Consider the following 27,618-nt stretch of genomic DNA (forward strand, 5'->3'; position numbering starts at 1 on the left):
ATCCATTTATAGTGACATGGATGGAGCTAGAGAGTATAATGCTAAGCAAAATAAGTCCGCCAGAGAAAGACAAACACCATATGATCTCATTCATATGTGGAATTTAAGAAACAAAACCAACAAGCAAAAGGGAAAAAATCAGACAAACCAGGAAACAGACTCTTAGAGAACAAACTGATGGTGACCGGAGGGGAGAGGGTCAAAGGATGGGGCAAATAGGTGATGGGGATTAAGGAGGGCATTTGTGATGAGCACAGAGTGATGGATGGAAGGGATGAATCGCTGCATTGTGCACCTGAAAATAATCTAACACTGTGTGTTGACTAACTGGAATTAAAATAAAAACTGGAGGGGCGCCTGGGTGGCACAGCGGTTAAGCGTCTGCCTTCAGCTCAGGGCGTGATCCCGGCATTCTGGGATCGAGCCCCACGTCAGGCTCCTCCGCTATGAGCCTGCTTCTTCCTCTCCCACTCCCCCTGCTTGTGTTCCCTCTCTCGCTGGCTGTCTCTATCTCTGTCGAATAAATAAATAAAATCTTTAAAAAAAATAAAATAAAATAAAAACTGGATATAAAAAAATTATAATTTTGATCCAAAGTGGGCTCCATAGCTCAGTGTTCACAGCAGTGGTCTTATAATAATTTTGATCCAGCAAAAGTAAAGGAAATAACAAAGATGTCCAAGACTATTGGTCCCAATCTACAATCTCAATTTACTGATAGACTTAAGTTGTTTAAATTCAGTTTTAAAATCGCTCGTTTTGGGGCGCCTGGGTGGCTCAGTCGTTAAGCGGCTGCCTTCGGCTCAGGGCGTAATCCCGGTGTTCTGGGATCGAGCCCCACGTTGGGGTCCTCTGCTGGGAGCCTGCTTCTTCCTCTCCCACTCCCCCTGCTTGTGCTCCCTCTCTCGCTGCCTGTCTCTCTCTCTCTGTCAAATAAATAAATAAAAACTTAAAAAAATAAAATAAATAAAATCGCTCCTTTAATTTTTAAGTGAATTCCTCTTATTTGGTGTTTTTTAACTTCTCTTCCACAGTGGGTAGTGCAGTCTGGTGGAGAGAGCACGGGCTTTGGAGGAGTAAGATGGGGCTTGAATGGGTCTTAGGAATAGAACCACCAGAGGGGCCCCGGGCTGGCTCAGTCAGAAGAATGTTTGACCCTTGATCTCGGGGTCCTGAGGTTTGAGTACCATGTTGGACATAGAGATTACTTTTTTAAAAAATAAAAGAAAATAAATAGAGCAGGAAAGACTCTTAAAGCTCACCGTCCCCCTTCCCCTACCTCCCCATCCTCAATGGGCCCAGCCTGTGGTTCTCCCCACAGGCAAGCTGTGAATCCACCAGGCCTTTGTCCTGCCAGAGAGAGAGGCTCTGCTCGGTGGATGGACTGTCATCCAACCTGAGGTGTCCTCACTGGATAAAGCCTTGGGCAAGCCCCCTCCTGGCCCCCTCTCGTGGTAGCCCTCACTGAGGCATCAACTCTTCTAATTTCTTGTGCCTAGGAGAGCAAACTGGCTTCAATGGCCAACATAGACCAGGCCACAGTGACTGTTTGTAGAAAGAACATCCTGGTCCCAGAGGGAGGTCCCCAGAGCCTCTTGGATCTGTCCAGTACCTGGTGCCTCTGGACAGGCCTCCCTGGACGCCATGCCTGGCTAACACCATCTCCTGAACGCTCCAAAGTCTCCCGCCCACCCTCTGATTTCTCCACCTCAGCTCCACATGTGGGGTTTACGTAGCCCTGGAGTTGAGCGAAGCCCCCTCTGGCCTCCTCAGTTATGTATTTCCCTCAGACACCACAAATTACTTCCTTAGCCCGGAGACTCCCAGCCTCCCGGGCCTTTGGTCCTAGGTCCCAGGTCCTTGTATCCTCTCCTCACCCTGTCTTTCTGGACCCTTGAAGTTTCAAAACATTCCCCAGTTTGCTCCGGGAATCACCTAGGGATCCCTGAAGGCCCTCATGCCCCACCCCTCCCACTTCCTGGAGCCTGGACTGGGCCGCCCAACCCTGCAGCCTCTCAGCCATCCTGCCTCTGCCCTCTGTCCCCGCAGGCCTGGGCTGCGGGATGGGGCAGGCCTGGCTGTGGACCCCTCCTCCTTTTGGCCCTGCCTGGAGAGGGAGGGATAAAGGTGCATGGGAGCAGCCACTTGATTCTCACTAGGGGCTGCAGCTGGAATGGACCTCACAGAGGCAGATGGCAGCGGCCACGGTAGAGAGAGCAGCCCCGGCTCCCAGCAGCCATGCAGGTAGGGGTCTGGGTCTCGGGGAACCCGGGAAAGGTGGGAGGCTTTGAGGTTCAGCCTGGCTTTCGAAAGCCCAGTCTCTAAGAATGTGGGGTGCCTCAGGGGGAGGAGGGGCTTCCTTGGCCCCACCCCAGTGTTGGAAGAGTCTAGAGATCATTTCCCATGCCCTCGTAGTCCACAGGAGGAGACTGAGACCAGAGAGGAGAAAAGACATACCAAGGCCGCACAGCTCAGTCAGGGCTAGCTCAGGGTCTGACCATTCCCCAGTTGCCTTCTTTCTCTTCCACCCACCCAAGATTTCTGTGCCCAGAAACACCAGACAGTGGGTGGGATCTGGTGTCCTGGTCACCTCTGTTCCCCCAGCACTTAGCACGGAGCCAGATGTTCATCAGCGTTTGAATGGAGACAGGTCAGGTTGAACATTACGCCATTAGAGCGCCATTCCTTTGCGTCTGCTCGCTCACTAGGCCTCCCACCCAACATACGTACCCAAGCATAACGTCATTTTACCGACACCTTGAAGAGATCAGTCCCAGACAGAACTGAAACTTGGGTAAAGGCACAACACTTGTAGATCTTAGGGTCTCAGAAGAAGTGGTTTTTCCCAGGCTGGAAAGAAAGGCAGCTAAGTAGCAAGAGGGAGGCAAAAAAACCAAAAATGGACATTTACTGAAGGGGATTTTCAGTTGTTCCTCCCTGAGCTTTGGACAGGACCAGGATGGTGGCAGCCTAGACTAAGTTTGGATCCTCAAGTTTTAAAACCCTAACCAGGGGGCTCATCGCCCAGCCTCCCCCCCTTCTTTACTGGACCCAACCCTACAACCCTCAGTCCCTTCTCATCTACCCAGCCCCCTACAGTGCAGTCCTGACTCCGCGGGCTTCCTGCCCAAGGGTCAACAGGCCCAGCACCCCACACACCACGCCCCAGGCCCGGATTACCTGTGCGCTCTGGCTGCTCTGGTGGGATCTTTGGATCCCCTTGGTTTCAGAGCTTGGCTCGAGAAATTCCCCCAGTCAGGCAGCCCTCGCCCCTGACAAGCCACTCTCGGTTACCTAGAGAACGGTGGGGCTGAATGAGGACACCCGGGTCCTAGGTCTTGTTCGGAGTCCCAGGGCAGTTACTTTACCTCTCTGAGCCTCAGATTTGGAAAACAAAAAATGACTCCTGACTTCTAAGGCTTGTTTTGAGGGTTAAATGAACTAATTTGATTTTTCCGCAAGCAAAATATGTTTCATTGGTACGTTAAGGGTGTGCGGGTGGAGGGCCCAAGCAAATAACAATAAAAACAGGTTTAAGCAATGTTGGGTTAGATGGAACAGGTCCTTACCAGAGCCTTTAAAAAAAATTTTTTTTAAAGATTTATTTATTTTAGAGAGAACTTGAGTATTGGGGGAGGGGCAGAGGGAGAGAATCCTCAAGCAGACTCCCTGCTGAGCACGGAGCCCGACAGGGGGCTCGATCCCAAGATCCCATGAGATCGTGACCTGAGCTGAAACTGAGAGTCAGACACTTAACCAACTGAGCCACCCAGGCGCCCCTACCAGAGCCCTTAGTATGTTCACGTACAATAAGCCATATACAGCATGACTCCAAGAAAATATACAAGGAAGGGATACTCAAATGGATTTGATCATAAAGCCCCTCGCCCCTCTTCCCGTGGCTCATTGAAGGGGCCGAGCCCCCTGTGGACACGCTTGGAGAGCTCGTGTCGCTGAGCCGCTCGGCCCGTGAAGGAGGTGGTTGGTGGCCCCCTCATGGCCGTCCTGGAGGTTGGCCTCCGTGGTGGGCTCTAGGGAAAGCAAAGCCATCGCGGCGCATCGCCCCTTCCAGCCGATTTCCACCGTGGGACTGAGGAGGAAGCCACAAGTGCTTCCTCTGAGGGTTACTGGCTCCTCCTCTAGGGTCACCCCCACCCCACCCCCGCTTCCATGGTGACTCTCCTTTCCACCTCACCCCTCCCTCCACCTTCCCCAGCCCTGCAGAACTTTGGCTGTCACCCACTGGTCCGGTCCCTGCCCCAGCCCAGCCTCTTCTTCTTTACACCCCACATGGTAACCGGGAGCAGAAACGTACAGGACTAGGCATCTTCCACAAACCTCCTGAAAGAAATTCAGAAAACCGCATGCCCTCCAGGCTCCAAGTGACCTAGTGGTTTGCATTGTAACGTGAATTGTTGCAAAGACGATCATTTCTAAAGTATTACAAATAGTCCCACTTTTAAAAGAACAATTACTTTTTAGAAAAAAAAAATCCAAAAGAGCTTTTTAAAAGACGTGTTTAAAGAGAAGTCACATGACTAAATCAAATGCTTTTTGTCCTTTCTGAATCTTTCCTCTCCAAGGCTGGCACTTGAGGCAAGCTTTCGAGGGGTGTGTTGGAAGCCTTGAGCCACCAGCCCTTGCCCTCGGTCCTGCGGCAGCGGCTCACTTTTTCCAAGCCAGGCAGTGAGCGTGAGGACAAGGCAGCCCGGAGCGCTGGGCTGGGGCAGGCTGTAGTTCTGGGTCGAAGCCTCAATCCAAGGCATTTGGGGCTGCTGGCTTTGGGTCCGGCCAGGGAGCTTGCTGTGTGGGCCGCTGACCAGAAATGGCAGGTGAGCGGGTGGCTGTGAATAAATACATTGTTCTTTTCGTGTATCCAGTGGCATCTAACTCCCGGAGAGATTTTACACATAATGTCATCCAGCTAAAAGTATATATAATATATATTTTTTATATGTGTCTATGTGCATATATATATACGCACACACACAGGCTCTTATAGTTGGCTTTTTTAAAAGATTTTATTTATGAGAAAGAGAGAGTGAGAGAGCACAAGAGCAGGGGGTGAGGGGCAGACTCCCCGCTGAGCAGGGAGCTCGATCCTGGGGGATCATGACCTGAGCCAACTGACAGATCCTTCACTGACTGAGCCAACCAGGCACCCCAAATACAGGCTCTGACAGTTTTACATAAATCCTTTTTACCCTTAAATACCTTCTCTATTTCACTTCCCCACAGAATTTTATCTTCACACAGTTTTATTCTCAGATTCCGTCTTTTACTGATGATAACATTCTATCTTCCTGGAACAAAAATATTTGTGAAACTTCTTTTTTTCTGGATGTTGTTATTAATAGTACTCAATTGGTCAAAACAACTTAAATATGTTACATACTTTAACAGTTAACTATTAAATAACACAAAATTTTCTTTTTTCTTTTAAGATTTTATTTATTTATTTGACAGAGAGAGAGAGGGAACACAAGCAGGGGGAGCAGCAGGGAGAGGGAGAAGCAGGCTCCCCGCTGAGCAGGGAGCCCCATGCAGGACTCGATCCCAGCACCCTGGGATCGTGACCTGACCTGAGGGCAGACGCTTAGCTGACTGAGCCACCCAGGCGCCCCTAAATAACAAAAAATTTTCTTTAGAAAACTTTCTCTTGAGATAAATGGGACAGTTGCTTTTTCTTTCTCCTCCGCTGCCAAAAGGTCATGTGTCCATGGGTAAATATTACTTATTGCTAGAATAAGCCAGGGTTCAACATCAATTTCTATTTTCAATTTTTAAAAAGGATTTGTTTATTTATTTTAGAGAGACAGCACGTAAGCACACAAGCGCATTCTTTGAATTTCCTCTGAATCAAATGCCAAAATCGACATAGTGGTCGGTCATCCAAAATGACTGTGTAATGATCTTGCATTGCACTCCCGGCCCTCACAGCAGCTCCCGTAAAAATAGCAGCAGTGCGAACCACTACTATTGTTATTATATTACTACGTAATAACAGAACAGTCCTCACTGGAATAATGGTTATTACCTCTCGCGCCTCCTCAGAGGCCTTCCCTGGCCACCGCCGCCCTGCCAGCTGTTTATCTCTGGCTGAGCCCTTCTCATGGCCTGTTTGTTTGGGTCCGTTGTGTCCTGGGAGGCAAATCAAATTTTAACTCTTTGTTTAAAAGTCTGATATTTTGGTCATCATAGAATTTTTTGGCATGAATTTTGATCTTTTAAATATTATTTCTTGTGTTAGTGAGGTTTTGGGGGTGCACTCTCTGAAATTTCGTGTCTGAGGTGGATGCCTCACCCCCCTCCCCCTCGTCGTGGCCCTGGTTTCTTGGTTCTCTGCTGTCACCTCAGCAGAAGCTCCACAGGCAGGTTCTTCTGGGGGGGGTTCAGGCTGTTGTAAATGAAGGACCATGTGACCCACAGTCTGGCACCTTCACCAACAAGCCCGGGGGGCCTGTTGTCCATGGCTCTCTCCCCCTGCCTGCTTCTCTGCCCGGGCCTGACCATTGGACGTTCTTTGGGGAATGATGCTGGCCACTCCATGGCTGACCCTCGCCTTGGGCTGGCAGTCTGTGTTCTCTTGCGACTAGAATAAGGCCTCCGTCCCCATCCCTGATGCCCTGACCACTCATGGGTGGTCTCATTAGCCCTCCAGGCACAGAAGCACATGACAAGAGTGGACAACTGTCCCAGCGCCCTGGCCCGGGCCTGAACATGTCATAGATTCTCAGTAAACACCTGCCCAACCCAGCCTCCTCCTTCCCTTTTCCACCCCCCACCTTCTCCCTCAGAAGCCCCTGTAGTAATGATGAGGAGGATGAAAACAGCTAAGATTTGGGGCGCCTGGGTGGCTTGGTCGTTAAGCATCTGCCTTCGGCTCAGGGCATGATCCCAGAGTCCTGGGATTGAGCCCTGCATCAGGCTTCCTGCTCCACTGGGAGCCTGCTTCTTCCTCTCCCACTCCCCCTGCTTGTGTTCCCTCTCTCGCTGGCTGTCTCTCTCTCTCTCAAATAAATAAATAAAATCTTAAAAAAAAAAAAAAGAAAGCAAAAGAAAAACAGCTAAGATTTATTGAGGGCTTGCTATATACGTTGTCTTTATTTTTTTTATTTTTTTAAGATTTTATTTATTTATTTGAGTGAGAGAGAGTACGAGAGCAGGGGTGAGGGGCAGAAGGAGAAACAGACCCCCCAGTGAGCAGGGAGCCTGATACGGGACTTGATCCCAGGACCCTGGGATCATGATCTGAGCTGAAGGTAGGTGCCTAACCAACTGAGCCACCCAGGCACCCCCATATACTGTCTTTAAATATATTGTGTCATTTAAATTTGACTTCACCCCATGAAATAGGTACTAATATTATCCCCATTTTACAAATAAAGAAACTGAGGCATGGAAAGTTTGCCCAAGCTCACACAAGCAAGTAGCGGTATCAGGTAGAACCAGCCATGTAATCTGGGGGACCCAGTTCAAAATGAGTATCAGGGTCCTTGTTCAAAAATGTAATCATTTCAGGGGCGCCTGGGTGGCTCAGTCAGTTAATGTCTGCCTTTGGCTCAGGTCATGGTCTCAGGGTCCTGGGATCGAGCCCCACATCGGGCTCCCTGCTCAGTGGGGAGACTGCTTCTTCCTCTTCCTGCCTCTCCCCACCCCGCTCGTACTCTCTCTCAAATAAATAAAATGTATTTTTTAATGTAATCCTTTCGAGAGGGCAGCAGCAGATCATTTAAGCAAGCGCAGGGCCCCTGTGTGACTACAGATCTCTGCCCATGAGGCTGGCCCTGGTACCAGAATTTGAACCCAGAGTTCTGACTCCAGAACCCACAAGAGTCTGGTGCTTGGAGGAAGGAAGAGTAATCACTGGGATTTACTGAGCACCCACTACGTGCGTTGTGCAAAATCTTAAAAGAACCCTCACAACCCTCACCCTGAGGTAACAATGAGGTGTTGCTAACCTAATTTTAAGGGTGAGGAAACCAAACTTTAGGGAAGTTGAATTACGGCCCACCCCAGGAACCCCAGAAGGTCAGGATCCGAGCCCAGGACCAACTCCAGAGCCCGTGCTCTGTGACCCTACAGCCTCTGTCTAAGGATCACAAAGGCAGGAACTAAACAGGGCTGAGCGTGCCTCAGACACCCTCTCAGGACCTCTGCCCGAGGGGCCCGGCGCTGGGGGTTGAGCTACTACTTTGCCCAAGACAGGAAGGTGTCCCAGGTCTGCAGATACTTCCAGAGAGGCTTCTGTTTCCACGGAGACCAATGCAGGTAAGCACTGTTTTCCTCGAATGGGGAAGAGGGTGGGGATGCAGGAGGCATCCTCCCTCCACGCACCATGCATCTTCCCAAAGCCTCTTCTCCCCTCTCGGCTCCAAACTCGAGGCTGAGCTGGCTCCGAGCCCTGGAGGGTCCATCTGAGTCTCACGCTTCCCTTTCCCAATGCAGCTATCAGCACCCTCAGCCCCCTGGCCATCTGGAATGGGGCCGGCGCCATTCGGAGCCACGTGTCGCCCTGCCGAGACCCCGGCTGGGGCTGACCCGCAGGGGCTCCGAGCCCACCTACCTGCCCTCCGTAGCTGTGGGTTGGGACTGGCCCGGGGCCTGCTGGGGCATGGGGCCCGGCCTGGCGGGGTTGGCCAGCAAGGCCAAGGAGGTTGGTGGCAGTTCCTGGAAATCCCTCTCACCATCACGTAAGTCAACGGGGGCCCTTGGAGGGGGGGGCACAAGTGGGATCCGAAACTGGGGTTCCTGTGCTGTCTCTGAGCAAGGTTTATATTTCTTCTACCCCTTTCCCACCTCAAGATTCCCAGCTAGAGGGGAAACTTTCCTCCAGCTCTGTGGTTGTCTATGTTCTAGAAGCGGAGTATCATGGTGCCTGTGGAGTCAAAGCACCTACTTTCAAATGCCGGCTCCACCACTTAGCAGCTGTGTGATCTTGGATAAGTCACTTAACCTCTCTGGACGTCCATGTCCTCATCTACAAAAGGACACTGATAACACTACGTGTCTCACAGGGTCTTAGGAGGTGCGATGAGTCCATGAATGTGCTGTGCTTAGCTCACGGTACCGGGCACAGAGTAAACACTAAATGTGAGCAGTTATTTTTTAAATGACTACTCTAATACAGCACTGTCCAACTGAAATACAAGTCACGCATATAGTTTTTAACAGCTTGGTTGAGATATAATATCCAAATTCACCAATTTAAACCATACAATCCAGTGGAGTGGAGTGTATTCAGTGTTGTACAAACTTCACCACTCTCTAATTTTAGAAGATTCTCATCACCCCAAAAAGAAGCCCATTAGCAGTCACTTCCCCTCCCCCCTCTCCCCAACCACTGGCAACCACTAAACGACTTTCTGTCTCTATGGGTTTGCCTGTTCTGGACGTTTCATATAAATGGAATCACATACCATACGGCCCTTTCTGGCTGGCTTCTTTTCCTTGGCAACGTTTTCTAGGTTCATCCATGTTGTAGCATGGATCAGTAGTTCATTCCATTTTTTTTTAAAGATTTTATTGATTTATTTGACCGAGAGAGAGCACAAGCTGGAGGAGGGGCAGAGGGAGAGGGAGAAGCAGGCTCCCCGCTGAGCAGGGAGCCTGATGCAGGACTCGATCCCAGGACCCTGGGATCATGACCTGAGCTGTGAAGGCAGATGCTTCACCAACTGAGCCACCCAGGTGCCCAGTACTTCATTCCTTTTTATGGCCGAATATGATTCTGCTGTATGAAAGTACCGCCTTTCATTTTATTAATTCGTCGGTTAATGGACATTTGAGTTGTTTTGCTTTTTGGCTCTTACGAATAATGTTGATACAAGCATGCATGTACAAGTTTTTGTGTGGACATATGTTTTCATTTCTCTTTGGCATATACCTAAAAGTAGAATTTCTGGATCATATCGTGACTCCAAATTTAATATTTTGAGGAACTGCCAAGCTGTTTTCCAAAGCAGTTGCAATTCACATATGCAATTTAAATGTTTCTAGTAGCCATGTTAAAAAAGTAAAAAGCAGGGACACCTTGGGTGGCTCAGTTGGTTAAAATCTGACTCTTGATCTCAGCTCAGGTCTTGAGTTCAAGCCCTGTGTTGGGCTCCACACCGGGTGTGGGTGTGGAGCCTACTTAAAAAAAAAAAAGGTAAAAAGCAACAGGTGAAGTTTAATTTTCTTATTACATTTAACCCGATTTATCAAAAATTCTATATCCAAAAAAAATTCTATATTTAATATTATCCCAACCTGTAATCAATCTAAAGAAGTTATTAATGGAATATTTTGGAGTCCTTTTTGGTCCTCAGCTTTGAAATCTCAGGTGCATTTTATACTTCCGGCCATCTCCATTCAGACTAGCTGCGGTTCAGGTGCTCGATAGCCACACGTGGCCAGTGGCTGCTGTTATCAGACAGAGTAGTTCTCCATGGTGGTATCAGAGCCTTCCAATTCCACCTGGAGTCTGAGCTACTCGGGGCCGCACTTGGTGTAGCTGTCGAGCCCTGCGTGCAGCAGGTGCCGGGTACATGTTGCATGAATGAGTCAACGAATGAATGGACCCAGTTTCCCCCAACAGCTGCTGACGACAAACACAGCTACTCCCAGAAACATCGGGCTACGTCAGATCCGGTCCGGGAGCTCGGGGCCCCACTTCAGAGCCTGGACCAGGAGGTGCAGCAGGTAGTGGGGGAGGGGCAGTGGCAGAGGATGCCATGCTGGACCTCTGAGCCGCCCAGGCCAGCTGGAGGTCCCCGGGGCTGTATTTGGGGCAGTGGTGTGTCTGCAAGTGGGGGGAGGGGGGATGTGCTCTGACCCTGCGTGTGGCCGCAGAGGGAGCAGGACAGTCGGGACGTTGTGTGTGGCATCTGCATGGAGAGGGGGTGGGACAAGCCCGAGGCTGAGCGGATCTTCGGCATCCTGCCCAACTGTAGCCACGCCCACTGCCTGGGCTGCCTGCGCACGTGGAGGAAGGACCCCCAGAACTTCCCATCAAGTCAGTGTCAGGAGGAGCCGGGAGGGAAGCCCCTCAGAGAGGTCTGGGCTTGTGACTATTCTCCCACCCCACCACCCCCACAGGGCCTGTCCCCAGTGCCGGGTCCATTCCAGCTACATCATCCCCCACAAATTCTGGGTGAGCAAAGGGGCTGAGAAGGAGCAGCTCATCAGGAACTTCAAGGCTCGGACCAGGTGAGCCTGGCAGGAGGACCATGACAGGGTAGGGGAGAGGGGAAGGCAGCCCCTGCTCCACTCCGGCTCAGCCTTGGTTCCCAGCCTGGGATCCCCCAAATCCTAGAAGTTCAGAGTGATGGAGTTGGCAGATGAGGGTGTGAGCTGTTTCCACTATTTCAGAAAGTGACTGAGACAGCAGCAGCACACCGAACCCAAGCTTCTCTGCCAGCCGGGCTCAGGGGCAGTGCGGGGCATCTCCAGTTTTCTCAGCAAACCGAGGAGCCCTGCTTAGCTTTTACTTCTGATTTTTTTTTTTTTAAGCAAGAAGGTAAATTGATAGGAATACATGTTGCGTGGGTGATCTTTGACAGCATGGGGTCTCTGGAAGGAGACCAAAAGGTCAGCCCTCGGAGCAAGGGAAAAGGTGGGCGGGTTTTCATCTCTTGTGGAGGGTGGACATACTTCCAGATCTGGAAGTACGTACAATTCCAGGTTCTTAATTACACCTTCCCAAAGGGTTAATTATACTCAACACACGCAAAGTATATTTGGATAAAGGGTGGGATAGAAAAAGGTCTTGTCTCCACCTGTGAGACGTTCAACCGTGTTGAGAAGTCACCTGGATTTTGTCCGTGAACCATAACAGCTGGATCAACCAGTGACTGAGACAAAACTCCTGGGTGAATCTCACAGAGGAGGAAGTATTTGAGCTGGCTGTTGGAAGAGGAGTAGGGGCTCCTCAGGAGGAGAGAAATAAGAGCACTCCAAGCAGAGACGGGCCAAAGTGGGGAACTACTGGCATCCGGGGTACCAGTCGGGAGTCGCCAGCAGGGAGCACCCAGGCCCGGGGGTGGTAGGAGACAGGTAGATGAAGGGGTTAATATGTATGACAGACTTCACACATTATCAGTTCCATGAAGTGGGGCATCTATGATCCTCATGCTGCAGAAGAAACCGAGGCATGGTCTTTCCGACTTCAGTGAGAAAGTGGGGTTTGAACCCAGGTATTCTGACTCCCAGTGCATCTTGAGAGGAAGGGGGGGGATATGCACTTGAGAGGAAAAAGGGCCAGACCTGGGTGGCCAACTGACTGTGAGGTGGAAAAGGAAAATTTAAGATAAGGACAGTCGGGTGCCTGGGTGGCTCAGTCTGCTAAACGTCTACCCGAGGCTCAGGTCATGATCCCAGGGTCCTGGGATTGAACCCCACATTGGACTCCCAGCTCAGTGGGGAGTTTGCTTCTCCCTCTCCCTCTCCCCTTTTCCCCTGCTCAGGCTCTCTCTCGTGCTCTTAAATAAATAAATAAATAAATAAATAAATAAATAAATAAATAAAATCTTTTAAAAATAATAAGATGATGAATATTTTCAGCACAGGTGGCCACAGGATGGCACGATCACATGAGCGCAGAGAGCAGCTGATGGGGGATTTGGACAGGTTGAGTGTGGGGTTTTTGTAGGCTGTCCAGATGGAGGGGGTCCTGTCTGACACTAGGTTTGGGTAAATAGAAGGAGGAAGAAGAGAAAGGGCCGGTCGTTTAGAAGGATTCCCAGGCTTCCAGCTTGGAGAGTCCGTGGGATCCTGCATTCGCACTGGGACTGCAGGCAGTGGTCAGGACTCAAAGGTGTGGGGCAGGGAGTGATAATGCAGAGGAAAGGCTATTAACAGGCATCTACACTTTTCTTTCTCCCTCTCATCCATCCTTCTCAGCAAGAAGCAAGCTGGTCCTACGTAAGTGGATCACAGGTTGCCCACAAGCCTCTCCTGTATCTGACCTTTCACTCCGTTGGTGGTATTATTGAAACTTAGTGCGAAGAAGGAAAAGAGATTCCCAGGAGCACTTGCTGGCCCAAATAGACCTTGCGGGACTTAGAGAAAGGCGTCCTTTAAGACACTTTACTGCCATCTGCTGGAAAATAGTTGTAATAAATGTAGTAACTCTACACTGGGATGCCAGTGGGGGCTGCGCCTTTGTGGTATATACAACCTACCCAACCTTACCTGTCAGCCTTTTTCCTGGGGCAACAGGGCTTGCAGGCAACAGTCTTCTCTCCCCTCTGTCCTCTCATAGCCAGATCCGATGCCGATTCTTCATGCAAGGGAATGGCCGCTGCCCCTTCAAGTCGGATTGTATTTATCTGCACCAGCAACCGGATAAAGCCCTGACTTCGGATCCTCCCTGGACTGAGAGTATGCAGCTGACCCCTGGGAGTGAGGTGGTAACAGCAGGGATATGGGACAGGGAGGCTGCTGGTCATGTTTACAACAAATGTCTGCGATAAATGTAAAAGCCATACACGGCGTCCATGATGATATCGGTCCCTGCTCAGATGGGGCATCTCTGTGCTATGCACAACCTGCCCGACTTTATATGTCAGTCTGGCTTCTCTTGTTCCTGGGGCAATAGGGTCGAAGCTGATGGGTTTTCATTGATTTCTTTCTCTATTCGCAGGCGCTGGGCCCAGCAGGGTTTCTAGGGCGCACCGAACAGGAGAACGAAGTGTTCTTCATGAATTGTGCCTTGGCCATGACCTTCTGGGGTTCAGAACTCTTACTGGGTCCCGATACTTCTTACCTGGGCCTTCTGTAACCAGGATCAACATGTGGGGCATAGAGCTGAGAGGCAGGGATTGCTAGGTGGTAGGTCTTTTCCCTTTCAGGGCTTGGTGGGGGCTGAAAGTAGCAAGCCCTCCACGCCCATGGAGCACAGCAGACACAGCTGGGGACCAAGGGAGGAGGTGGAGGGCTCTTGTGAAAGAGAAAGGGTTTACTCTCTTGCCAGGGACTTGGTTTTTAACTTTGCTCTTTTGTAGGATTCTGAAAGAAAACCAATAAAATGCATCTAGGCCATCACTGCTGGTATCTAAAGCGTGTCTGCTCATAGCCCGGATGCCCTCCCGCTGACCAAGGGCTGTTTCCACATTCATTCTGTTGCAATATCACGTGTCATTAGCCTCTGCAAAACTTCACTTTATGCTCCTAAGAGTATGAGAGTGGAAAGGGCAAATAACATCTTAGTATTAGGAAAATAGTAATGACATCACAGATCCCATGAAAAGGTCTCCAGGATCCCCCAGGGTACTTGAGCCACCCTTAGAACTTTCCTCCCTGCTCTCCTTCCCAATGGCTAGAATGCCAACCTCAGTGGGCATGAGCCAAAGCCACCATCGCAGGGTAAAGCTGAGAGTTGAGGACTGGAAAGGCACTGAAGGTTATTTAGCATTTCTGACCCCACCCCCTACTTGTCAGGGCCTGCCCCCCCGAAACAGCTGGTCATTTGAACACCAAAGACATCTTCTATGTAGTTAGAACAGTTAACCTGAGATAGAGGTGTTGACAAAAAACTTCTTTCCTGCTATTTAAGCCTTTGCAAAGCAGTCACTCTGTAAGAAATACTCCTTAGTCTTTCCCAACACCTCCCTTAAAATTATTTTGGGGGGAAAATGGCTCCAGTGGAAATCAGATCCAGCTCAAATAACCCTATGGCTTACCATACTGTTCAGGGGCACCTGGCTGGCTCAGTCATCAGAGAATGCAACTCTCAATCTCAAGGTCGTGAGTTCAAGCCCCACATTGGGTGTAGAGATTACTTAAAAACAAACAAGATATTCCTATGGCTTACCATATTATTTAGAGTGAAAACCAAAGTCCTCTTTATGACCTCAAGGCCTCACAAGATTTAGCCCAGTTACCTCTCTGATCTTTTCTCTGATTACTCTCCAGCAAGTACATTCTGCTCCAGCTGCATTGTCTCGGGCCCTTTGCATGTGCTGTTCCCCCTGCCTGAAATGACCTCCCCAAAGATCTCTATCTGACTTGCTTGCTCCCTTATCTTCTTCAGGTTCATTTTGCCTGACTACCGTACTTAAAATTACCGCACCCTATCTCCCTTCCCAGCTATCTTCTTCTTGAAAGCACTAATCACAATCAAACATTCTATTGTTTACTTACTAGTTGTCTCTCCTCTCTAGAGTGTCAGCAACAATGAGGAGGGTCTTTGTTTTGTTCCCTGGATCCCCAGCCCTAGGTGCTCAGTAAAGGTTTATTGAATAAATGGATGTGTGCAGCTGCAGAAGCTGGGAGAATGGTAAATAGAAACTGGAACCCAGAGTAGGGTTTATGGGTGCTGTGGGGGCTCTTCTCCCCTCTCTCTTTATTTCTTTAAGACTATTCATTTGAGAAAGAGACAGAGCACAAACCAGGAGAGGCAGAGGGGGAGGGAGAAGTACACTCCCTGCTGATCTGGGAGCCCGATGTGGGGCTTGTCCTCGGGCGCGATCCCAGGACCTGGAGATCATGACCTGAGTTGAAGGCAGATGCTTAACCATCTGAGCCACCCAGGCACCCCATCCCCTCTCTCTTTATTTTTATCCTCTGAAGTGATTTCTCCTTTCCCTCCACTTCGCTGGAAGCCTGCCTTCTCCAGCAGATTTCCTTAAACTGAAATCTTGGAGGTGGAGCCCCTCCCGGCCCCTTATAAACAACCGGAGCAAGCTTCCTGGACTTTGGAGGAAGTTCACAGCAAGGCCTTTGGCCATATAGATACACAACTACCCACATTCTCAGGGTAGTTGTGTATCAAATATTTCTGGAGAGGACTGAAACCCTCATGATGGCAGTTGACGGACCGTGGAAGAGGTGACGTCAATGCGGGTGGTAAACTGTGATTAAATCCTACCGCAAAGTCCATGATCTACACATAACATGGACATCAGCTAAAGTTAAATGATGCTTGGATCCTGAGCAACAGGATCCCTGACATCCATTCCGCATCCGCCTTTCGTCCCCCTACTACAGGGAGCAGTGGAGAAAGGAAGGCGAGGATCAGCAGGCAAGGATCCCTCCCTTCACCAAGCCCCGACCCATCCCACCCCACCCCGCTATCTTCGGATGAACCCGCCCACAAGCGAACCCCCTCGTTGTGGTCCCGCCCCATCCGTGGATCTCCCTCGGCCTTGGTCCCGCCCCCTTACTCCGTTCCTCTGTCTCTCTGGCCAGGACCATTTCTGGACCCGCCCCTTCCGGCCTGCCTCGCCCCTCGCTTCACGTCCGGCCCCGCCCCTGGCCACACCCCTTCCTACGTTTCTAAAGGCGCGCGCGAATCTTGGAGGGCTACCGGCCGCGAAGCTCCCGGTGTGTCCCCAAACGCTGAGCCCGGCAGGTGGCAGGTGCGGGAGGAGGCTCGTCGTCGCGTCGGGGCAGGCGCTGGCTTTCTGCTCCCTTTCGCTAGTTTTCGAGGCTGAGGTCAGGAACCAGAGCGGCGGCCGGCGCAGCCCCGGAGCCCCGGGCATGGAGGCCTCGGAGGGGGCGCCCGCTCTGGCTGAAGGCGCGGGGTCGGCACCCTGGTCGCAGCTGGAGGCCCCGGCCCGGTTCCTGCTGCAGGCGCTGCAGGCGGGGCCGGAGGGGGCGCGGCGCGGCCTGGGGCTGCTGCGGGCCCTGGGCAGTCGCAGCGGAGAGCCCTTCGGCTGGGCCAGCGTCCTGGAGGCGCTGTGCCGGGAGGAGCCTGTCGTGGAGGGCCCGGACTGTCGCCTGGAGCTGTAAGTCGTCTGGTCGCGGGGCGCCGTGTTCCATCCTCCACGCCGTGTGAGGCAGGGGCTGGCGCCACCCCACTTTTCTAGATGAGGAGCCCGAGGCCCGGAGAGGTTCATTAGTTCCCCACGGCCAGGCGTCCCTGCCCGGCAGGAGCACCTCCTGGGTGCGGCCGGAGCCGTCAGACACACGCCTCCCGCTGAGTGTAAATGAATAACTAGAAGCCGGTGGACTCAAATCGCTTCTGATCTCGTACTTCCCGTCTCTAAGGAAATCGAACTCATAAGTCTGGATACTTATGTTTAACCAAGTGTACACAAGAGTAAAAATACGTACATTATAAAGTATACGAAAGTAGAAATTTAAAACGTGGTAACCGAACGGACATCTGATGGAGTGGCTTTATAATGTCAAATTTTCAAAGCACAATATACATTTTAGGGCAAAATCACTTTCCTTAAGGTTGGTGTTCTTGATCATTTATAGTCTTTGGGGTGACTTTGAACTTTTATTTTTTCCTTCGCCTCTTTATCTGATTGACAATTTCTGCTGGGAGAAGTCAGTTCTGCCATTTTCTTATTTGGTGGGCTTCCGTTACTGATATTCAGTTTCTTTTCAGTTATCCTTATAAGCTATGTGTCCATTTAGTGAGGTTGGTTTTGTTAAAGACCATAATGCAGTATCCATAAATGCACTGAATTATCATAATTAATGAAAATACACAAAAAGTAAAAGAAAGAAAGAAAAAAAAAGAAAAAAGTGAGGTGCCCCGTTCAGCCTCTAGGGGGCTGAAGAGACTGGCTTTGCACTCTTGGATACCCTTCCCTCAGAATTAGGCTGAAGACTGGACTAGGAAGGGCCATTCCATACATTAAATAGTTGTAATACTTAATTTCTTATATTTTAGGTAAGTAGAAATAGAAATTCTAATATTGTCTTCTGACACCCCACTTTGAATTTCTTTCAAGAAATGGGTCAGGAGAGAGGCACCTGGGAGGCTCAGTCAGTTGAGCGCGGGGCTCTTGATCTCCGCTCAGGTCTTGACCCCAGGGTCCTGAGTTCAAACCCCATACTGGAGCCTATTTAAAAAAAAAAAAAAAAAAAAAAAAAGGAAAGGAAAGAAAGAAAAGAGAAAGAAAAAAAGATAAAGAAAGAAAGAAATAGGGGCCAGGAGAATGTCCCCAAATTGGAGGCCATAGACGTGTTTATCCAGCTGTCTGGCTTTTTCTTGACAGACTAGGAGGGGAACTTAATCTAAGGTCCCTGGTAGAACTTTATTTCCGTATAACTGGTTTCTTTCATAATCCCATGTATTTTATCTTATACATTTAACACTTATTCTGATAAGGGGGTCCATGCACACGAAAAAGTTAAAAGCCCTTGAAGTAGGGTCTTCCCCACCTCTGTACTTCTGAATATCCTCTACCACAAATTGACCATCTGTTTAACTTTTACTTTGGTTTTTTTCTCTCGCTTTGTGTTTGTTTTTCACAAAGAAGTAAAAGTCAGAATTTTTTTCTCTTTCACACATCCCAGGTGCCCCTTGTATGTGATGGCAAGCAGCCCTGCAGAGTCACATAGAGAGGAGCAGAGAGGCATGATGGCAGATGGGCTCCATGTACCCATGACTTGTTTGCTGCACCAATAAGCCTCAGGTCACGTAGCATCTGGATTCTCACGTTGACAACATGGTACATGGCTCCATTGCACTGTCCGCGGTAGCCCTGGCTAATCTCTGGACACTTACTCTCAGAGAGTTAATTCATTCAGTAAATGCGTACCCAGTGCCTGCGATGGGCTGATGCCATGCTGGGTATTGGGACACGGCGGAAGGAGAGACTGCCTCTGCCTCTCGGGACCTCAGCTGGATGAAAGGAACGTCAAAGCTAGACAGATGTGACCTTGTGAGTTCCAGGGGATTGCCAAGGGGAGCACAGGGCCGCAGAGGAAGCACTGCTCAGCATCCTCGAGTCTTACTACTATTATTATTATTTTCATTTTGGACCTTGGCCCATCCCACAGCACATTCTTTTTTTTTTTTTTTTTTTTTTATTTATCTTTTTAAGTAAGCTCTACGCCCAATGTGGGGCTTGAACTCAGGACCCTAAGATCATGAGACACGTGCTCTAGGGCACCACGCTGGCTCAATCGGTGGAGCGTGTGACTCATGATCTTGGGGTCGTGAGTTTGCCCCATGTTGGGTATAGAGTTTACTTTAAATAAATACAATCTTCAAAAAAGAAAAAATAAAGTCACATGCTCTACTGACTAAGCCAGCCAAGGGCCCCCTAGAGTATTATTTTTATATAAAGTTTGGGAAGGGACTTTTTAATGTAAAACAAGCATGGATCTTTTATAGAGTAGGTTTCAACATGAATTTTTTGAGCCAGAACAGGAGATGTCAAAGAGCAGGGCCTAGCACAGAATACATGAATACATGCTCAATGAAAAAAAAAAAAATGGAATTGTTAAAAAAACAAACAAACAGCATCGCTCAGAGAACTTTTGGCTGTTTAGCAGTAGTAAAATGAACTCCAACTGGCTTCACCACCACAGCAAAAAATACATGCTCAGTGAAGGCCTGTTGAATGGCGCTTGTGCTGACCCCCTCTATCCCCACTGCCCCGCGGGTACTGCCCCCTAGCCACCCTGTCTGTCCACTGCCATCCAACCGCTAGCTCTACACGGGCTGCCCTGTGCTCCTTCCGGCAAGATGCTCTTAACTGTTTGTCCTCTCTCTGCTACCAGGAAACCACTGCTGCTGCGATTGTCCCCCTTATGCCAAAGGAACCTGATGTCCCTGCTGATGGCTGTCCGGCCATCGCTGCCCGAGAGCGGCCTACTCCCTGTGCTGCGGATTGCACAACAAGACCAAAGCCCCGAGCCTGACGCCTGGCTCCGGGCCCTGGGGGAATTGCTGCGGAGGGATCTGAACGCTGGGGCAGCGCTTGAGGGAGCGTCTCCGCTGTCTGCAAGCTGCCAGAGACAGCTCCAAGGCCTGTGTAGGCGGCTGGGCCAGGGAGGCAGGAGGCTGAGGTTGGCCCAGGCTCCAGTTCCCGAAGAGGAGGAAGAGGGGGAGGAGGAGGACAAGGACTCCCCGCGGTCTGGGAAACGCAGAAAGGGGCCAGCAGAAGAGCCTGCCAGTCCTGAGGGCGAGAGGGCCCCCAAAAGGTTCCGGCATTTGGAAAGAGAAGAGGAAGAAGGACAGGAGGAAGAGAGCCGTGAACCTGAATCTTTGGAATCCCGGGCAGATGAAGGAGGTGCCTCACCCATTAAGAACCAGCTTGGCAGGGCCGAGCCCAGGGAGGCTGGTCAGGGTCTGGAGGAGACTCAGGCCCCAGCTGAGGGCTTGGAGTTGCCCAAAACTGTCCAGGTACTAGAGTGGGGAGGCTGGGTTTGGAGTGATCCTCCAAGAGTGTGGGGCTGATCCAGGATGAAAGCTGGTTGGGAGACTGTTTCCCAACTTGGATAACTGTTGTCCACGGAGCAGGGGGTAGAGGCGTGGGGTTAAGGGAATAGTCTCTGCTCCACCGACTCTGAGGAGGGGGTGGGAAGCGAGTTACTGGAGGCGGAGACCTTTGGCCTTAACGATCTACAACATGAGGTTAAAGGACTGCCGGGCAAGAAGAGAGGGTCCAGAGCTGTCCTGGGGAGAGGGTGTGGAACTGTGCTAGCCTGCAAACTGTCCTCCCAACCCAAGGCCTGGGTCTGCCCCCATTCGGGTGGGTGCAGAGAAGACCAGGCTAGGCAGCTGGCTTTCCACAGGCCTTGTCGACTTTGAGTTCTTAAGCACCTCTCAAGGTTTAGGCTTCATGTTCTTGGCTCTCTTGAATCGTCCTTGCCTGCTAGCTCCCACTGATCCGGGGCCTTCTCGGGAGAGGGGCTCGGACTGGGCCGTACCGTGTTGGTAGGGACTTGGCCCTGACTGGGCTCTCCTCTGCAGGACCGGGTTCCCAGGCTGCAGCAGCTGCTCAAGACTTTCGGGGAGGTAACTGGCCCCTGCTCCCCATTGCCCCCCATCCCCTACTGCCTGGACCTCAGCCATGCCCAGGGAAGCACAGGCCGTTTGGACAGTGGGGTTCGGAGTGGAGGTCCGAGGACAGTCACTGCAGGGGCTTGTCTTGGCCCAAGGACAGATCCGTCATCTAACCCAGACAAGTCCCTCTCCTCTGGTAGCCTCCAGGCTCTCATCCACCCACTCTGCCAGACAAAGGGGTGGTCTCGGACTGTCACCAGGGGTTCTGCCCACCCAAACACGGGATTTGCCTTTCCAGGGTTTGGAGGGCGCCCCCCCGCTCGAGCTACAGCTTCTCCATGAGTGTAATCCCCGCCAGGTGAGTCTGGAAAGACTGCCTGGCCCTGAGGGTACATCCCCTCTCCCCAGCCTTTTTCCATTTAAGTCTCCGTTTCTTTGCCTTGAGTGGGAATGGGGGGAGGGGATTTTGTTGGGTTTTTTTGGTCTCTTGGGTAGGGGTCACCCTGTGTGCTTCTTTTCGCCCTTGGATCCTCACGACGGGGGGCAGCTCTCCCTGCCTCACCTTACCTTGTAGTGTCCTTGCCCTACCCATTCTGCTTCGGGGTTGACTTCAGACAGCCTAGCAGAGGCAGGCCGAGTACGTCTGTGTCCTCCCTCCTCCTTGGCAGATGGACCTTCTGTGTGCCCAGCTGCAGCTCCCACAGCTCTCGGACCCAGCTGTCCTGCAGCTCTGCACCTGGCTCCTGTCCCTTTCACCAGATCTCAGCCTCAGCAATGCGACTGTTCTGACCAAGAGCCTCTTTCTCAGACGGGTAGGTGCCCTGCGATACACTTGGCAAGCTGGGGACTATGGGGGAGAGAATCTGAGCCCTCAGAAGGGTGGTGTCTGGGAGAGCTGGTTCCCAACCTTGTAAGGCGACTGGCCCGTCGATGCAGCCTGGGGCAAGGGAAGGGTAAGGACCTCCAGGTCATGTATCCACATGGCATCTAATTCCTCCCCCTTGGGCCCCAGACCCTTCCAGAAGCTGAAGGGATTTCGGAGCTGGGGAAGAGAGTTTTGTGTCTTTTCCAATGGGCGAATCCATGTGAGTTCTAGATGAAAGAACTTCTGTTTTTTCTTTGTAACATGTATCACCGTCTGAAATACGTGTCTGGGAAACATTTATTAAAGGGAAGAAGAAACGAATGGATTAATATTTTCCTCCCCGTTGGCTGTAGATTCTCTCCCTGACTTCCTCAGCCTCCCGCCTGCTCATGACCGCCCTGACCTCCTTCTGTGCCAAGTATGCCTATCCTGTCTGCAGAGCCCTTCTTGGCCCCGTGCTCCAGGCCCCAGGAATAGGTAATTCTGGGACCAGCCCCAGGCCTGGTAGCTGTGCCCTCTCGGTTCCCAGCACCCTTCACTCCAGGGGGCCCTGGAAGTTGTGTATTCAGTCAGTAAAGATACCTTGCTTCCTGACGATGCCCCCCCCCCATAAGGAGCCAGGCATTCTGTTCCATCCTCTCCTGCCATTTGCCCCCAGACCTCCCCGCTCTGCTGTTCCCTATCCAGGTCCAGCTCAAACAGAGTTACTGTGTTGCCTTATGAAGGACGAGGCCCTGGAGCCAGACACACGGATTCTAATGCTGGGGTGAGTGGACAGGCCTCCATTCTGCCCTACCCCCACGCCCTCGCCCCAGCCCGGCCTGCTGCTGCCATTCCGGAGCTGGAGCCAGCTGGGTAGCAGGCTGTGCCTGAAGGACAGGCAGCGGCACAGCGGATGCCCCTCTCGCTGTGGCCCGAGCCTGGCTTGTGCCTTCCCTGCCCTAGGCTTGTGCAAGTTGCCATCCTGGGACCCTGCCCAAGCCCCGGGTTCCAGTCTGCCGGGCCAGAGGCCTTGGGGAAGAGGCTGCTGGTCGCCACTCTTGAGCAGTTCACAGCGTAGCTGGAGCATGGCCAGTGGTTAAGAGCACTGGCTCTGGAGCCGGCGGACAGGATTTCAAATCTCAACCCTGCCCTGTGTCAGTGCCCTGACACTTTCACCGTCTCTCTGAGCCTCTGTTTCCTCTTATGAAAAATGGGGATAATGTTCCCTTGCTAGGATTTTTCTGGATATTAAATTTGATAATGCATATAGGCTTCAGCGCAGTATTTGGCCCCTGGTGAGTGCTCGAAAATTGTTATTAAATTGGTGTTCAATTTGGGTATTAAAAGTGGGGAGTCAAGATCCGGACACGTAGAAACAAGTGAGTAGCTACGACTGCATTGGCACTACCGTGAGCTATAAAATGCTGACTCTCGCGTGAGAAGGGGACGGTCTGAACAATAACGTCAGCCACCACTGGTCGAGTCCTTTCTCTGTGCTTTAGCGTCGCTCTCTCCGTAGTCTTCGTCTTCGCACAGTGCTGTGAGGTAGGTGCTGTGGCAGCTGTGGAGACGGGAAGCCTGACGCTCAGGGTCGTTAAGGGACTGGGCCAAAGGTCGCACAGCCAGCAAGTGAACCAGACTCAAGCCTGTGCAGCCAAGAAGCCGCACTGCTGCGTGTGACACGCTGCCTTGGCACGGCCGGAGCGGATGGCCCCGCGGGCAGGGCTCTGCAGGGAAGGCTGCCCTCCAGACAGCCTCACGGACATCTCACCGCGCCATCGTGCTCTTCCCTGGGCACCTCACCTTCCGCACTCACGGTGCGCTCTCCACTCCTGCTTGCTTTGCAGGGAACCTTCCTTGGTACACCTCATGCCAAATCCTTCGTGCTCCGCCCCAGGAGTCTTGGGTTGTAGCCTTCCCAGCACCGAGTATGGGCTGGCTCCTGGGGGCCGCTAGCGTCGGCGGGGGCTCTGACTACTTCCTCTGTTGCTGTCTCCGGGGCCTTGCCCTGGAGGGGGGTAGGAGCAGTAGATACCCAGACATGGGCTGTCCTCAGTGGGGCCTGTGCTTTTTGCAGACAGATCTTGGAGCTGCCCTGGAAAGAGGACACTTTCTTGGTGGTGCAGTCACTGCTAGAGCGGCAGGTGAGCAGACTGCCTTGGGGAAGGGTGGACGAGCAAATGTCGCAGTGCTGTGGACGGGCGTGGGCCTCCTGGCTGTCTGATCCCTCCGGGGCTGGAGGCAAGCAGAACAGCTGTCCCACGCAAGCTGGGCCACAACAGCGGGTGAGTCCTGGGGCCTGAAAGCCTGGGAGCCAAGAGCTGACTGCATGGTAGAGCCCAGCTTTGCCTCTTACTAGCTGCGTGGCCTTGGGCAGGGACTTTGGGGTGTGTGTGTGTGTGTGTGTGTGTGTGTGTGTGTGTGTGAATTTTATTTTATTTTATTTTATTTTTATTTTATTATTATTTATTTATTTTTATTTATTTTATTTATTTTTTATTTTATTTTATTTTTATTTATTTGAGAGAGAGCGAGTGCGGGAGGGAAAGGGAGAGAGAATCTTAATCAGATGCTGTGTTGAGCACAAAACCTGACTTGGGGCTCAATCCCCCAACCTTGAGATCATGACCTGAGCAAAACCAAGAGTTGGATGCCCAACCGACTGAGTCACCCAGGCACCTTGAATTTCATTTTATTTTTGAATAGGTTATAAATTAATCTGTTCACAATTTTTTAAAAAGATTTTATTTATTTGAGAGAGAGAGAGACAGAGATAGCACGAGTGGGGAGGAGAGGGAGAAGCAGTGGGGAGCCTGCTTCGGGGCTTGATCCCAGGAACCTGGGATCATGACCTGAGCCAAAGGCAGACACTTAACCAACTGAGCCACCCAGGAGCCCCTCATAAATTTTTTTAAGATTTTATTTATTTATTTGAGAGAGAGAGAGAGAGTGCATATGTGCGGGGAGTAGGGAAGGAGAGGGGGAGAGAGAATCCCAAGCAGATTCCCCACTCAGTGCAGAGCCCTACTCAGGGCTCAATCCCATGACCCAGAGATCATGACCTGAGCCAAAACCAAGAGTCAGATGATTAACCGACTGAGCCACCCAGGTCCTCTATGTTGACAAATTTTAAAGCTCCAAGGATATAGTGAAAACTACTCCCCCCGCCATCCAGATTCCCCTCTCCAGGGCTAATCAGTGTTACTAGTTTCAGGGGAACTCTCCCAGAGATGCTTTTATGTATAAGGACACCTGTTTAAGTTTACTTTTGCCTACTTTTTACATAGGTGGCAACACACCGAGCTCAGTGCTCTGTACTTTGCTTTTTTAACGTACAGTGTATTTTGGGAATTTTTCCATATGACTGCCTAAAGTTCTGCCTCATTTGTTTATAACTTAGGTAGCTGACCTAACCTCTTTATGCCTCAGTTTTCCACCTACAAAAGGGGAGTGATGATAGTACGTACCACATGAGGCCGGGGTGAGGTCGAAGTGGATAATTGGTATGAAATGCTCAGAACGGTGCCTGATGCATACCAAGTGTTTATTACAGTACTATGAAGGACAGCTGTTGTTACCGTGCCGGCAGTGCCCTTGGGACTCCTCACTCCTTCATGTCTCCAACCGTCAAGCGACGCCGAGACCCATGCGCCAGGCTTCGTGTGCATTATCTCATTTCGTTCTTTTCACCATCTTTAGCGTCGGGAGCGCCATTTTCCAGATGCCGAAACTGAGGCTTTGTCTGGTTACGTGACCTGCCCAGGGTGACTTCGTTAGAAAGTGGTAGAGTTCAGAATTGAATCTGGGGCCCTTTCTTACTCTCCTGTCCCGTCTCCCAATGTGTGCAGGTGGAGATGACCCCTGAGGAGTTCAGTGTCTTGATAGAGAAGCTCTGTAAAGAGGGGCCAGCGGCCACCACGTCTGTGGCCTATGCCAAGCTCGTGCTGATGGTGATGACCAAGTACCAGGCCCGCGTGAGTACCGGGAGGGCCGCGAGGGCTGCTCCTGCTGCTCTGCGCGGGCCATGAGCACGCACATCTAGATGTCAGCCCGGGAAACTGCAAGTTCAAGTCTCGGACTGGGGGTGAGGTGGCGGAGGAGTTCATTCAGCCGGCCTGCACCGCCGTGGGCCAGATGCTCTGCGGGCACTGCAGAGTCAACGGTGACCATAACGCAGTCCCTGTCCTTGACTTGACACTCTCCACCGGTGCCAGGCCAGTGGGGCGGGAGAGAGCGGATAACCAGATCAGCCTAGTATCTGGAAGGAGCCGGGTGAGAGGTGTGTGCGGGGCATTTGGTTGCCGAGGAGGAGGAGGCAACTAAACCTGGTTTGTGGTTGGGAGTGAGGACAGGCTTCTCAACTCTGAAAGGCTGAATGGCGGCCAGGGGCCAAGACTGAGGAAAGGGCATTTCAGGCAAAGGAAGCAGTATAAGCGGTAAGCGTCCAGGGGGATCTACAGGTAGTAGCTGAGGCCTAAAACCATGAGAGTGGGTGGTGGTAAGGGTGAGGTTAGAGGTCAGAGTTAAAACACTGAGAGCTAATATCGCAGAGCCCCTGCTATGTCTTAGGCACTGTTCGGAGCCCTTCGTTTATGTTAACTCGCTAGTTTATTCCACGTATTAGCCCAATGAGAAAATACTATTATTAGCTCCATTTTATAGATGAGGAGGTTGAGACCCAGAGGAGGTTAAAATGACCTGCCCAAGGTCACGTGGCCAGGCCATGTTATCATCTTTGGAAAGACCCCGTAAGTTATGAAGAGGAGCATGGACTTTGTCTTGAAGGCCAGGTGTCCTTAGCTGTTGGCTCTTTACCTTTTGGGGGGAGTCACAGGCCCATTTAATGATTTGATGAAACCTATAGATCCTCCCAGAAAAATGAGATCTGAACACACATCTTATGCGAAATTTCAGGAGACTCCTGGATCTTCTGGAGACCCTGTAGATCCTGGAGGAAGGGCCTCCAATATGAGACATCAGTAGTTATCCCAGGGCCCCCCTGAAGCTGGGATGACTTGGTCAAATTTGTGTTTTATAAAGGTTTTATAAAGGCACCTGTGTCATCTGTAATTAGGAGGGATTGGAGAGAAGGTACAGGGCAGAGACCTTGTTGTCAGGAGGTTACAGCGACAGGTCAGGGAAGAAATAGCGTGGCCCAGAAGGAATGCGGCAGCCACAGCGGAGTATCTCTGACTCTCAGTTTCTCATCTGTATAATGGGAGGGTTGTGCAGATTACATGAAGTTGTGTTTATAAGTGTTGCCACGTAGTAAGCACCCAATAATTGTCAACTGTTATTAGTGTGGCTGACTTAGTAAGTTGTACAGTTAATATTTGACCCCAGGTCCACTTGAACCCAAAGACTTTGCGTAATCATGGTAAAGTAATGCATTCAGATATCTCCTCCATGGTCCATGTGTCCTGAATTCCTCTCTCCTTCCTAGACAGGGCCATGGGGCAGAGGGGAAAGGGGACGAATCAGCTGCTGGAGTCCTGATATGATTCTTCCTTTCCCCAGATCACTGAGATCCAGAGGCTGGGCCTGGCCACAGCTATAGAGCTCAACACCACTTTCCTGAGGAAGTCCCTGCAGGCCGCCCTGAGACATCTGGCCCCCTGACCATGCACCAAGGGACCACACTGCTGGAGCTCCCTCACCAGCTGCCTGAAGGATACTTCTGCCCTCTGCACCTCACCCTGACCCCTCACCTGGGGGTAAAGGCTGAGCCTGGCCATCCCAGGGGTCTGCTGCCTCCCTGCTCCAAGATGCAGAGAAGACATCTTGGCCTCCCAGCCAGCAGGAAAGGTCCTGGGCTAAGCAGCTTGATGACCCTTATTTCCAGCTCAAAAGTGACTCCTTGTCACTTTTACTTCAGACTGTGGGGACAGAAACTTTCTGAAAGGCCTCAGTAGGGTCAAAGCAGACCCTGGTAGATGAATGATGCTTCAGGAGCCCTGAGGTGACCTGTGTCCTCAGCGCAAATATCTTGCACTCAAGTGTATGTTATGACCCTCTGTGTTCTTTCTGACTTGGATAATTTATTAAAAAGCAGGTATTTAATAAAAAGCAGGAAGTTTAATGTCTTCTTCCAAGC

The 27,618-nt window shown here is 51.1% G+C and overlaps 2 protein-coding genes across 7 annotated transcripts; both read left to right on the forward strand.

Moving 5' to 3' along the window:
- Positions 1 to 2,173: 2,173 nt before the first annotated feature.
- Positions 2,174 to 14,018, forward strand: LOC148107346 (uncharacterized). Its single transcript, XM_087858054.1, has 8 exons — positions 2,174 to 2,244; positions 8,152 to 8,271; positions 8,449 to 8,712; positions 10,563 to 10,683; positions 10,834 to 11,000; positions 11,080 to 11,190; positions 13,244 to 13,391; positions 13,625 to 14,018. The coding sequence occupies exons 1-8, from the start codon at positions 2,174 to 2,176 to the stop codon at positions 13,760 to 13,762; spliced, it is 1,140 nt and encodes a 379-aa protein (XP_087714180.1). The 3' UTR covers positions 13,763 to 14,018.
- A 2,240-nt stretch (positions 14,019 to 16,258) lies between these two features.
- On the forward strand, positions 16,259 to 27,610 carry FANCE (FA complementation group E). Of its 6 annotated transcripts, none has more exons than XM_087858162.1 (11): positions 16,576 to 17,163; positions 18,238 to 18,605; positions 19,450 to 20,074; positions 20,645 to 20,689; positions 20,976 to 21,035; positions 21,346 to 21,489; positions 21,896 to 22,019; positions 22,230 to 22,308; positions 23,602 to 23,668; positions 25,373 to 25,498; positions 27,042 to 27,610. In XM_087858162.1, the coding sequence occupies exons 3-11, from the start codon at positions 19,496 to 19,498 to the stop codon at positions 27,141 to 27,143; spliced, it is 1,326 nt and encodes a 441-aa protein (XP_087714288.1). In that variant the 5' UTR covers positions 16,576 to 17,163; positions 18,238 to 18,605; positions 19,450 to 19,495; the 3' UTR covers positions 27,144 to 27,610. The 6 variants fall into 6 exon arrangements, 5 of the variants coding, with proteins under 5 accessions (XP_045627995.1, XP_087714288.1, XP_045627996.1 ...); XM_045772040.2 differs by having other exon boundaries at positions 18,238 to 18,392; XM_087858163.1 differs by having other exon boundaries at positions 16,589 to 16,709.
- Positions 27,611 to 27,618: the final 8 nt, after the last annotated feature.

Source organism: Ursus americanus, chromosome 32 (genome assembly GCF_024610735.1).
Source record: "Ursus americanus isolate L20-20 chromosome 32, mUrsAme1.1.p, whole genome shotgun sequence".
NCBI classification, from domain to species: Eukaryota; Metazoa; Chordata; class Mammalia; order Carnivora; family Ursidae; genus Ursus; species Ursus americanus.